Below are 13,894 nucleotides of genomic sequence, written 5' to 3' on the forward strand. Positions count from 1 at the left end.
GACCTCTTCTAAGCTTCTTTGTGTTCCTCTATATTCAATTTATACTGTCTCTTTTCCTCTAAGCCGCAAGATCTCACTCTCCCTCTGTTATTCATCACTCCCTTCCCAGGTGGATGTTTCCTCCACATAAGTCATCCTTATCCCCAAGCAGCCTGTCCCTTTCTGGCCCTTTCTCACCTCTTCCTAACAGTCACCTCCTCCTTTTTCCCCATCCAACAGCCAATTTCTAGTTCTTTCCCCGCCCCCTTCAGACCAGACCAGCTAAATCCGGTGCCATTTTTAGATGACTGATTATGATTCTAGCTGAACTTTATTCGCAGCTGAAATTGTCAGCTGTTCCTTCCTTTCATCGACCATCTACCAATCACACCCAATCTTTTCGACAAGACAAAGTGCTTACACACAGCATGTCATGTACACACAAGTTTGTATTTTGTAGCGCTAAACAACTGTTAATGCTACCAAAGATATTGGGTTATGAAAGATCCTTAAGCTTTCAAAACAGTGAAAAGCAATATTTTTTGCATGTCTAGAAATTATACATTTGTTTCCACATATGTGGCAAATTTTATGCTAACAGTTAGGACTTTTTCACCAAATCATAGACATAGATATGAAAATCATCATCAAACTTGATGAAATACACAGAAGGCTTGGCTTCCACTTGGTGAATGACCATGCCGATCCTTTTGGAGCCATCTTCTTTGGTATATTCCACATGCTTACCTATCAAGCCATCTACAACTCCTCCTGGCTCCCTCTCTGTTGGAGGAGACTCACTGGATTCTGGCATAATACGGAGATCACCTTCTTTATAATCATCTAGAAGCTGGTACATGTACAAGACAGGATCTTTCTCATAGGTAATATAAAACCAGGCTTTCATGATAGGTGCTTGTGCTAAGACCATCCCCCTCCATTCATCCTTAGAACCATGCTCTCCCTCAAACATGTGTTCCACTGCTTTGCCAATTATGGTATTTGCAAGGTTGGCATCACTAACTTGAGATGATGCCACCCTGTCGGAAAGAATTTTAAGAGACAAAACCCTTTCATCTCTGTGAAGTTCCAGTCCATAGACACAGTCAATTCCATCATATTTCACCAGATAAAGAGAGGGATTTATAGGCACCTGATCCAGAACGGTTCCTTTCCACTGGGTGATGGGCTCATCTCCTTCCTTCCATCCGTGAGAAATTCTGCAGCCCACGATGTTCCTGCGGGGCTGGGATGAAGGTCTGCCTCTCTGCTTCTTTTGGGAGACTTTTTTCTTTGTCATGTTTCCAGACCCGGTGGCCCGTCCTGCAGCTGCCCTGGTTTGTTGCCCTTCGGCTTCCTGTGTGTTGGGAGTCTTCATGCCTGCTGGGGGAGGAGAGAGGAAAGAGACACATATCCAGTGTGCCACAAGGCAAACTTTTCCCTATGGCCATGTCTGGACGTACTCTGCACTAGTGCCTAAGTTTTCCCCAGGAGCCTGGAAGCGATGCTGGAAATCCTGGCTGCGTGCCTGCTGTGCTCTCCCTCTTAAGTTCCTTTGGGCTGTGGAGAAGGGCAGCAGTGGTGGGGTAGAGCTGGCTGGGGTTAGGGAGTCTGTAGAAGTGGCTGGGCCACCTCCTCCTAGCTCAGAGCCCGCTGCCCTTCCCCAACTCCTTACTGCCACTGGCGTCCACTCCCAATCCCCTGCAAAGCGTCTTTCACCGGCACCCACTGCCCTCCTGCCCTGAGTGCCCCAGCTGCTGTCCATAATCCTCCCTGCCTACCCTAACCCCTTCCCTGGTTCCCACGCCCTTGCTTCCTGGCTCTCACCTTCAAATCCTTGTCTGGCTGTGATTCCTACCCCCTTTTCCTGTTGTCCACTGCACTCCGGCACCCCACTTTTGTCTGGCGCCGACTTCCACCCTGTATCTCCTGCTGAATTCTTTTCCATCCCCCACTCCATTCTGGTGCCCACCAATGGCCTTGCCCTGCCTTGCGTCCACCGCCGGGGTTCGCGGGCCTCGCGTTCCCAAATCGGACACCTCGCTGCTACCTCTGTTATAAGCCTGTGGCAAAGAGGTATCTGCAGGGGACCGTCTGAGTGAGTGCTTGCAAGAGCTGTGAGGGCAGGATCGGTAGATAAGGAGCCTGTGTAGGAGCGCGGCGAGGCAGGCAAACAGTAAGGCGGCAGCGACGTCCGCACCGCTTGGCTTGCTGGCCCTCCGCCTCCCTGCGTCCATAGGCGGCCCCTCAGCCACATCGGGCTTCGACCAGTCTCTGCTGCAGTGGGTGTAGTCTCTGCCCGGTTTCAGCACAAGAGTATCGTGTTAGTTTCCTGTTAGTACTGATGTCTTCCCTTCTTGCTAAACATAGAGCTGTTTTGTCTGTCTTTTCCTGGGGGTCCTCTTGGGCTCCTCCTTCCCTTTCCAAAATTCACAACAGTGGAACCTGTAGGTGGCCTTTTCTCTCTTCCTGCCTCTCCTCCCTGGATCCCTGGGGCTCTCTAGCTCCTCCCCTCAACTCTTTTGCTCCATCTGTTTTCCATCTTTCAGACATTCCTCACATTCTTTGCATACACAAGAATTAACATAGAAATACCATGCGTATACATTTATGGAGACATGAATCCATTACGACCATACACAAATATATATATATATATATATATATATATATATTTCCAAGCACATATACATACATAAAACTATATATTCTATGTACAGTTCCAGAAATTCCCATCCATAGACTCTTAATCCGAAATACACACCTCTATACAATCATATAACACAGAGATATAATTCTCTGTATATGCATAAACACTCGAGAATACTGATATTAAGTGTTTCTCCAAAGTATTGTGTAGGCATATTTTAGATTTGGAGACCTTGCTTTGAAGAAATAGTAGCTTATTTTATGCTTAAAGAGTTATTTTTGAATGTGAATACAATATTTAACAAACCTTATTTAGTTCGCATAATGTGATGTCATTTTAAATTATTTTGTGTCCTTTTTTGGTGAGTTACAGTTTTTTTCACATTATCTTATAATTCTGAAAATAATCAACAATATTAGATTGCCATATGAAGTAAGATGATTTCAGTTACATGTTTTAGGAAAACAAACCAAATAGGTGTACAATAAAAACAATATATTGTCTAACATATCTGAAAAGTTATATAGGGGCTAGGTTAATCTTAATCTATGGTGGAATAATATTTCATTATATATATATGTATATATACATCACATTTTTATGCATTTGTTTATTATGGACACTTAAGTTGATTCCCTATCTTGTCTATTGTGATCCGTGCTGCAAATAAATATTTGAGTGCAGATAGCTCGTTGATATGCTGATTTCCTTTTTTTTAGATATATGTCTAGTAGTCAGATTGCTGGATTCTATGGAATTTTGACTTTGGTTTTTTGAGGAACCACCACACTGTTTTCATAATGGGTATGCTAATTTATATTTCCACTAACAATGTACCAGCATAACCCTTTCTTCATTTCCTTACCAACATTTTAAAATTTTCTTTTTGATAATAATAATTTTAACTGTAGTGAGATGATATCTCATTACTATTTTGATATACAATTACCTGGTGATTAGCGATTTAGAGCACTTTTTATATATTTGTTGTCCATTTGTATGTCTTAGTTTGAGAAATGTCTACTTAGCTCTTTTACCCATTTTTAAATCAGATTATTTGATTTTTTACTAGTGAGTTTTTGGAATTTCTTACACATTTTTGTTATTAATCCCTGTTAGTTAAATACCTTGCAAATAATTTCTCCTGTCTTGGGTTGTCTTTTCATTTTATGTTTGTTTCCTTTGCTGTGCAGAAGCTTTTTAGCTGATGTGATTTCACTTTCCAATTTTTCCTTTGGTTCCCTGTGCTTTGAAGTCTTACTAAGAAATTATTGCCTAGATCAATGTCCTGAAGCTTTTCCCCAAAGTTTTCTTTTAGTAGCTTCATAATTACAGGTCTTAGATTGACGTCTTTAATCCATTTCTATTTGAATGTTGTATATGGTGAGAGTTAGATGTGTTTGGCTTCCTTCTTCTGCATATGAATACCCAGTTTTCCTAACAGCATTTTTTACAGAGACAGTTTTTTCTACAATGTGTGTTCTTGGCTCCTTTGTCAAAAATAAGTTGACTATAAATGCATAGATTTATTTATGAGTTCTCTATTTTGTTTCAGTGGTCTAGATGTGTATTCATAGGTCAATACCATGCTATTTTGGTTACAATAGGTTTATAGTACAATTTGAAGTCAGGTAATTTGATGCCTCCAGTTTTGTTCTTTTTCTTCCGGATTGCTTTGGCCATTCTGATCCTTTTCTAGCTCCATATGAATTTTAGGACTGTTTATTTTCTGTTTCCATAAAGAATGCCTTTGGTATTTTGACAGAGATTGTGTTTATGTATCTGTAGACAACTGGGAGTAGTATGGACATTTTAACAATTAATTATTCCAACTCATGAACATGGATTATTTTTCTATTTTTGTGTTGTCTATCTTTTTGGTCAGTGTTTTATAATTGTTATCGCAGACATCTTTCACTTCTTTGGCTTATTTTATTTCCAGGTATTTTATATTTTGTAGTTATTGTAAAAAGGATTGCTTTCTTTATTTTTTTCCTACATTTTTCACAGTTGGCATTTAGAAATTTATATGTTGTTTTTATATATATATATAATCAGTTTCTTAGTTCCAATATGTTTTTGGTGGGGTTTTTATATTTTTTCTAAATATAAAATTATATTATCTGCAAATAAAGACAATTTAACTTCTTCCTTTCCAATTTGGGTGTTGTTTCTTTCTCTTAACTAATTGCTCTTGTTAGAACTTCCAGGACTATGTTTAATAAAAGTGGTGAAAGTAACATGGAATGCTACACAGCCATAAAAATAAAATAAAATAGAATCATGCCCTTTACAGCATCATAGATACAGTTGAAGGTCATTATCCTAAGTGAACGAATGCAGAAACAGAAAATCAAATACTGCATGTTCTCACTTATAAACGGGAGGCAGAAAATGGGTGCACATAAACATAAAGATGTAAACAATAGACATTGGGGTTTCCAAAAAGGAGGAGGAAGCGAAGAAGGATTGATAAACTACCAACTGAGTACCATATAAGCTATTTGGATGATGAGTTCAGTAGAAGCCCAAAACCCTAGCATTACGCAATATTTTTATGTACAAGCCCACACATGTACACCATGAAACTAGTTTTTTTGTGTGTGGTGAAGGCAGTCATCTTTGTCTTGTTCCAAGTCATAGACGAAAGGCTTTCAGATTTTTCCCATTTAATATGATGTTAGCTGTGTTTGTCATATATGGCCTTTATTCTTTTGAGGTATGTTCCTTCTATATTTTGTTGAGTGTTTTTCTCATGAAATGATGTTAAATTTCATTGAATTTTTTGGATATCTATTGAAATGTCTATATAATTTTGGTACTTTATTCTATTTATGTGATATATCACATTTATTGATTTGTGTATGTTGAACCATCATTGCATCCCTAAGATTAATCCTATTTGATCATGTGAATGTTCTGTTAAATTTGTTGTTGAATTTAGTTTGCTGGTGTTTTGTTGAGGATTTTTGCATCTATGTTCATTAGTAATATTGACCTATAATTTTCTTTTTTGGGAAGTCTTTGGTTTTGGTATCAGAATAAGGCTGGCCTTCCAGAATGAGTTTGGAAGCGTTCCCTCCCATGTGATTTTTTGGTATGGTTTCAGTAGGATTTGTAATAGTTCTTCCTTAAATTTTTGGTACAATTCAACAGTGTAGCCACAAGATCCTGGGGTTTCCATTGATGAGAGACATTTTATTACTATTGCCATCTCATTACCTATTATTGGTCTGTTCAGGTTTTCTGTTTCTTTGTGATTCAATCTTGGTGGGTTGTATGTGTCTAGGAATTTACCCATTTCTTCTAGGCTTATAAATTTATTGGCACTTCTCATAATCATCTATAATGATCTTTTTATTTTCTGTGGTATGACTGACAATGTCTCATTTTTTATTGTTTTTTAAAATTTTACTTTAAGGTCCAGGACATAGTGCAGAATATATAGGCTTGTTACATAGGTATACGTGTGTCATGGTAGTTTGCTGCACCTATCAACCTGTCATCTAGGTTTTAAGCCCCACATGCATTAGCTATTTGTCCTAATGTTCTCCCTCTCCTTGAGTCCCACAGCCTGGTCTGATTTTTCATCTCTCATTTTATTTATTTGGGTCTTCTCTTAGTCTAACTGAACGCTTGTAGATTTTTGTCATGTTTTCAGAAAGCCAACTTTTTGTTTAATTGATATCTTGTATTGTCTTTCAGATTCAGTTTTATTTCTGCTCTGATCTTTATAATTTAAGGTTTGATTTGTTCTTGATTTTCTCCTTCTTTAAAGTGCATTTTTAGGTTGTTTATTTGAAGTTTTTATACTTTTTTGACTTGGGCATTTATTGCTACAATTTTTCCTTAGTATTGCTTTTGCTGTGTCCTATAGGTTTTGGTATGTTGTGCTTTCATTTTCATTTGTTTAAAGAAACTAAAAATTTCCTTCTTAATTTCTTCATTGACCCATTACTCATTCAGGAGCATGCTGTTTAATATTCATGTATTTGTGTAGTTTTCAAATTCTGGTTATTTAGTTCTATTATTTTATTCCATTGTAGTTAGAAAAGATACTTGATATAATCTTAATAGTTGTTAAATTTGTTGAGATTTATTTTGTGGCCTAACATATGGTCTGTCTTGGAGAATGTTGCAAGTGCTGAGGAGAAGAATGTGTATTCTGCAGCTTTTGGATGAAATGCTTTGTAAATGTGGAACAGGTCCTCTAATTTTATAGTGCAGATTAAGTCTGACATTTCTTTGTTGATTTTTTTATCTAGATGATCTTTCCCATGTTGAAAGTGTGGTGTTATAGTCCACACCTATTGTTATTTTGGGAGCTACCTCTATCTTTAGTTGTGCTAATATTCTTAAATATATCTTTGTGCACTGGTGCTGGGTGCATACATATTTAGAATTATTATGTCCTATGCTGAATTGACCCCTTTATCATTATATAATACCTTCTTTGTTTCTTTTTACAGTTTTTGGCTTGAAATCTACTTTATCTGATTTAAGTATAGTTATGCCTGCTCTGTTTTGGTTTTCTATTCTATTTCTATATTCTATGCAAATATATTCTATTTGCATAGAATATATTTTTTCATTCCTTAATTTTTTGTCTGTTGTATGTCTTTATTAGTAAAATTAGTTTCTTGTACACAGAGCCTACTTGGATCTCTCTCTCTCTCTCTCTCTCTCTCTCTCTCTCTCTTTTTGAATGCAGTTTTGCTTTTGTTGCCCAGGCTGGAGTGCAATGGCGCAGTCTCGGCTCACTGCAACCTCTGCCTCCCGGGTTCAAGCGATTCTTCTGCCTCAGCCTCTCGAGTAGCTGGGACTACAGGCATGTGCCACCACTTCCAGCTAATTTTGTATTTTTAGTAGAGGCGGCATTTCTCCATGCTGGTCAGGCTGGTCTCAACTCCCGACCTCAGGCAATCCACCCAACTCGGCCTCCCAATTGTTTTTTGATTCATTCAGCCACTCTAGGTCTTTTGATTAGATAATTTATTCCATTTACTGCCAATATTATTGTTGGCAGGTAAGGACTTATAACTTCCATAGTATTATTTGCTTCCTGCTTGTTTTATAAGTTCTTTCTTTCCTTTTGTCTTTATTTGTGTATAAGTGAATTTTTCTGGTAGTATGTCTTAATTCCTTGCTTTATGTTTTTTGTATGTTTGTTATAGGGTTTTGCTTCATAGTTACAAGGAAACTTGCAAGAATATTCTAATAAATTATTTTAAACTAAAGACAACTTAACTCTGACCAAGATGGAAAAAGAAAAAGAAGAGAAAACTTAAAAAAAAAAAAAGCTACATTTTAACTCCATCCTACATTATGACTTGTTGTTTCTATTTATATCTTTTTATATTGTCTACCTTTTAAAATTGCTTGTGGCATTATTATTATTATTACTATTATTATTATTATTGAGATAGGATCTCACTCTGTCACCCAAGTTGGAGTACAGTGGTGTAATCTTGGCTTACTGCAACCTTCACCTCCCAGGCTCAAGTGATCCTTTTACCTCAGCCTTCTGAGTAGCTAGAACCACAGGAGTGTACAATGTTCAGCTAACTTTTTGTATTTTTGGTAGAGACGGGGTTTTGCCATATTGCCTGGGCTGGTCTCGAACACCTGAGCTCAGGTGATTGACCCACCTTGGTCTCTCAAAATGCTGGGATTATAGGCATCATCCACTATGCCCAGCCGGTTATTATTTTTGTTAGCTTTGTCTTTTAGTCCTCACTGTAAAGATATAAATGGTTTACATACAAGTACGGTACTAGAATATTCTAAATTTGTATATGTACCTACATTTATCAGCGAGTTTTAGATCTACAGATGATTTCTTGCCCTTTTCTGTCATTTGTTTTCAGATCGAAGTACTCAGTATTACTTGAAAGACAGGTCTGGTGATGAATTTCATCAGCTTTTCTCTGTGAAAGTCTATCTGTCCTTCATGTTTTAAGGATAGCTTTCCTGGATATTCTCAAGTCAAAGATAACTTTGCTGGTAGTATTCTCAGCTGCCAGTATTTTCCTTCTGCACTTTCAATATGACATCCTTTACTGGCTTGTATGAGTTCTACTAAGACGTCTGCTGACAGACATATTAGACGTCCTTTACATGTTATTTTGTTTTTTCTCTTGCTGACTTTAGGATCGTTTCTTTGTCCTTGACCTTTGTGAACTTGATTATTATATGCCTTGCAGTCATCTTATTTAGATTGAGTCTTCTCAGTGTTCTTTAACGTTCTTGTATTTGGATATTTATATCTTTCTTGAGGTTTGAAAAATTATCTGTTATTATTTATTTGAATAAACATTTGAACCTGATCTCTCTACAATCTCTTTAAAGCAACTAATTCTTTTTTTTTTTTTGACCACTTGAGGCAATTTTCTAGACTTGTAAGCACACTTCATTCTTTTTTTTAAATAATTTAAAAAATTTCCATTGGTTTTGGGGGGAAGAGTTGGTATTTGGTTACATGAGTAAGTTCTTTAGTGGTGATTTGTAAGATTTTGGTGCACCATCACCCAAGCAGTATACACTGAACCCAGTTTGCAGATTTTTATCCCTCAACCCTCCCTCTCACCCTTCCCAAGGGTTTGCAAAGTCCATTGTATAATTCTTGTGCCTTTGCATCCTCATATCTTGGCTCCCATTTGTGAATGAGAACACATAATGTTTGGTTTTCTATTCTCGAGTTACTTCACTTCAAATTATAGTCTTTAATTCCTTCCAGGTTGCTGATAATGCCATTAATTAATTCCTTTTTATGACTGAGTAGTATTTCACCATATATAACATATATGAGTTCCTGATTTGATTCTCAGCTTGGTCACTGTTGGTGTACAGCAGAGCTACTGATTTGTGCACATTAATTTTATATTCTTAGACTTTGTTGAATTCATTTATCAGTTCTTGGAGCTTTTTGGAAGAGTCTTTAGGGTTTTCTAGGTATACGATCATAACATCAGCAAACTGACAGTTTGACTTCCTTTTTACTGATTTGAATGGCATTTATTTCTTTGTCTTGTCTGATTACTCTTGCTAGGACTTCCAGTACTAAGTTGAATAAAAGTGGTGAGAGTGGGCATCCTTGTCTTGTTCCAGTTCTCAGAGGAAATGCTTTCAATTTTTCCCCATTCATTGTAATGGTGGCTGTGGGTCTGCCATAGATGGCTTTTATTACATTGAAGTATGTCCCTTGTATGCTGATTTTGTTGAGGATTTTAATTATAAATGGATGCTGGCTTTTGTCAAATGTTTTTTCTGCCTCTATTGAGATGATCATGCGATTTTTGTTTTTAATTCTCTTTATGGGGTGGATCATATTTATTGACTTGCATATGTTCAACCATCCCCGCTTCCCTGATATAAAACCCATTTGATCATGGTAGACTATGTTTTTGATATGCTGTTGGATTCAGTTAACTGGCATTTTGTTAAGAATTTTTGCATCTATACTCATCAGGGAAATTGGTCTGTAGTTTCCTTTTTTGATTATATCTTTCCCTGATTTTGGCAGTAGAGTGATACTCACTTCATATAACGAGTTAAGAAGGATTCTCTTTCCCTGTCTTGTGCAATAGTGTCAGTAGGATTGGTACCTATTTTCTTTTAATGTCTGATAGAATTCAGCTGTGAATTTGTCTCATCCTGAACATTTTTGTTGGTAATTTTTAAATTGCCATTTCAATCTTGCTGTTTGTTATTGGTCTGTTCAGGGTTTCTGATTCTTCCTGATTTAAGCTATAAGGGTTGTATCCTGATTTAAGCTAGAAGGGTTGCATTTATTCACTGCCTCTAGTTTATGCATGTGTTCATAGTAGCCTATTTCTGTTGTGTCAGTTGTAATAGCCCCCACTTCATTTCTAATTGAGATTATTTAGATATTCTCTCTTCTTTTCTGGGTTAATCTTGCCAATGGTTTTGCAATTTTATTTATCTTTTAAAATAACCAGGTTTTTGTTTCATTTTTCTTTTTTAATGTTTTGTATAATTCAATTTCATTTTATGCTACTCTGATCATGGTTATTTCTTTTTTTTCTGCTGTGTTTGGTTTTGGTTTGTTTTTGTTTCTCTAGTTCCTTGAGGTGTGACCTTATGTAGTCTACTTGTGCTGTTTCACAGTTTTTGATGTAGGCATTTAAGGCTGTCAACTTTCCTCTTAGCACCACCTTTGCTGTATTCCAGAAATTTGTAGGTTGTGTCACTATTATTCAGTTCGTAGAATATTTTAATTTTCATCTTGATTTCATTCTTTTCCCAACAATCATTCAGAAACAGGTTATTTAATTTTCATGGTTTTGAAGGTTCCTTTTGAAATTGATTTCCAATTTATTCCACTGTGGTCTGAGAGAGTACTTGATATAATTTCATTTTTGAAAATTATACTTTAAGGTCTGGAGTACATGTGCAAATCTTGCAGGATTGTTGCATAGGCACAAACCTGCCATGGTGATTTGCTGCCTCCACCACCCCGTTACCTACCTCAGTTATTTCTTCCAATGTTATCCCTCTCCAACCTTCCAACCCCCTGCTGCTATCCCTCACCTAGTCCCCCACCCCCCAACCGACCCTAGTGTGTGATATTCCTCTCCCTGTGTCCATGTGTTCTCATTGTTTGATACCCACCTATGAGTGAGAACATGCAGGGTTTGGTTTTCTGTTCTTGTGACAGTTTGCTAAGAATGATGGTTTCCATATTCATCCATGTCCCTACAAAGGACATGACCTCATCTTTTTTTATGGCTGTATAGTATTCCATCATGTATATGTGCCACATTTTCTTTATCCAGTCTATCATTGACAGGCATTTGTGTTGTTTCCAGGTCTTTGCTACTGTAAACAGTGCCATAATAAACATGTGTGTGCTTGTGTCTTTATAATAGAATAATTTCTAATCATTTGGGTATATACCCAGCAATGGGATTGCTGTGTCAAATGGTATTTCTATTTCTAGATCCTTGAGGAATCACCACACTATCTGCCACAATGGTTGAACTAATTTACACTCCCACCAGCAGTGTAAAAGTGTTCCTATTTCTCCACATCCTCTCCAGGATGTGTTGTCTCCAGATTTTTTAATGATCACCATTCTAACTGGCACAAGATGGAATCTCAATGTGGTTTTGATTTGCATTTCTCTAATGACCAGTGATGATGAGCATTTTTTCATATGTTTTTGGTGGCATAAATGTCTTCTATTAAAAGGTGTCTGTTCATATCCTTCACCCACTTTGGATGGGGGTTTATTTTTTTTTTCCTGTAAATCTGCTTTAGTTCTTTGTAGATTCTAGATATTAGCCGATTGTCAGATGGGTAGCTTGCAAACATTTTTTCCCATTTTGTTGGTTGCTGGTTCACGCTAATGATTGTTTCTTTTGCTGCGTGGAAGCTGTTAAGTTTAATTAAATCCCCTTTATCTATTTTGGCTTTTGTTGCCATTGCTTTTGGTGTTTTACTCATGAAGTCCTTGCCTATGCCTATGCCCTTAATGGTACTGTCTAGGTTTTCTTATAGGGTTGTTAATGGTGTTAGGTCTTATGTTTAAATCTGTGATCCATGTGGAGTTAATTTTTGTGTAAGGTGTCAGGAACGGGTCCAGTTTCTGCTTTCTGCACATGGCTAGCCAGTTTTCCCAACACCATTTATTAGACAGGGAATCCTTTCCCCATTGCTTGTTTTTGTCAGGTTTGTCAAAGATCAGATGGTTATAGATGTGTGGCATTGCCTCTGAGGCCTCTGTTCTATTCCATTGGTCTGTATCTGTTTTGGTGCCAGTACATGCTGTTTTGATTACTGTAGCCTTGTAGTAGAGTTTGAAGTTAGATAGCATAATGCCTCCATCTTTGTTCTTTTTTGCTTAGGATTGTCTTGGCCATGTGGGCTCTTTTTTGGTTCCATATGACGTTTAAGTTGTTTTTTTCCAGTTCTGTGAAGGTCAATGGTAGCTTGATGGGAATAGCATTGAATCTATAGATTACTTTGGGCAGTATGGCCATTTTCACGATATTGATTCTTCCTAACTGTGAGTATGGAATGTTTTTCCATCTGTCTGTGTCCTCTGTTATTTTGTTGAGCAGTGGTTTGTAGTTCTCCTTGAAGAGGTCCTTCACATCCTTTGTTAGTTGTATTTCTAGGTATTTTATTTTCTTTGTGGCAATTGTGAATGGGAGTTGGCTCATGATTTGGCTCTCTGTTTGTCTGTTATTGGTGTATAGGAATGCTTGTGGTTTTTGCACATTGATTTTATATCCTGAGACTTTGATGAAGTTGCTTATCATATTAAGGAGATTTTGGGCTGGGATGACAGCGACTTCTAAATATACAATTATGTCATCTGCAAATAGAGACATTTTGACTTCCTCTTTTCCTAAGTGAATACCCTTTATTTCTTTTTCTTGCCTGATTGCTCTGGCTAGAACTTCCAATACTATGTTGAGTAGGAATGGTGAGAGAGAGCATCCTTGTCTAGTGCCAGTTTTCAAAAGGAATGCTTCCAGTTTTTGCCCATTCAATAAGATATTGGGTTTGTCATGAATAGCTTTTATTATTTTGAGATACGTTTCATTCATACATAGTTTCTTGAGAGTTTTTAGCATAAAGAGTTGTTGAATTTTGTTGAAGCTCTTCTCTGCATCTATTTGAGATGATCATTTGGTTTTTGTCTTTGGTTCTGTTTATGTGGTGGATTACATTTATATATTTGCCTATGTTGAAGCAGCCTTGCATCCCTAGGATGAAGCCTACTTGATCATGATGGATAAGCTTTTCGATGTTCTGTTGCATTCAGTTTGCCAGTATATTATTGAAGATTTTTGCATTGATGTTCATCATGGATATTGGCCTGACGTTTTCTTTTTCAGTTGTGCCTCTGCCTGGTTTTGGTATCACAGCGATATTGAACTCCTAAAATGAGTTAGGGAGGATTCCCTCTTTTTATATTTTTTGGAATAGTTTCAGAACAAATGGTACAAGCTCCTCTTTGTATGTCTGGTAGAATTTGGCTGTGAACCCATCTGGACCTGGAGTGTTTTTTTGGTTGGTAGGTTATTAATTTCTGCCTCAACTTGAGAATTTGTCATTGGTCTATTCAGGGATTCAACTTCTTCCTGGTTTAGTCTTGGGAGGGCGTAAGTGTCCAGGAATTTATGCATTTCTTCTAGATTTACAGGTTATGTGCACAGAATTGTTTGTAGTAATTTCTGATGGTAGTTTGTATTTCTGTGGAATCGGTGGCTATATCTCCTTTATAATTTTTTACTG

The 13,894-nt window shown here is 37.2% G+C and overlaps 1 protein-coding gene across 6 annotated transcripts; it reads right to left on the reverse strand.

Moving 5' to 3' along the window:
* Positions 1-410: 410 nt before the first annotated feature.
* On the reverse strand, positions 411-2,386 carry LOC108297044 (spindlin-2). Of its 6 annotated transcripts, none has more exons than XM_037735271.1 (2): positions 2,019-2,386; positions 411-1,362 (listed from the first exon to the last, which is right to left on the reverse strand). In XM_037735271.1, the coding sequence occupies exon 2, from the start codon at positions 1,355-1,357 to the stop codon at positions 581-583; it is 777 nt and encodes a 258-aa protein (XP_037591199.1). In that variant the 5' UTR covers positions 1,358-1,362; positions 2,019-2,386; the 3' UTR covers positions 411-580. The 6 variants fall into 6 exon arrangements, with proteins under 6 accessions (XP_037591199.1, XP_017375166.1, XP_017375165.1 ...); XM_017519677.2 differs by having other exon boundaries at positions 411-1,359; positions 1,969-2,306; XM_017519676.2 differs by having other exon boundaries at positions 411-1,359; positions 1,807-2,306.
* Between the last annotated feature and the right edge of the window lie 11,508 nt (positions 2,387-13,894).

The sequence above is a fragment of the Cebus imitator genome, unplaced genomic scaffold (assembly GCF_001604975.1).
Source record: "Cebus imitator isolate Cc_AM_T3 unplaced genomic scaffold, Cebus_imitator-1.0 Scaffold766, whole genome shotgun sequence".
Lineage (NCBI taxonomy): Eukaryota > Metazoa > Chordata > Mammalia > Primates > Cebidae > Cebus > Cebus imitator.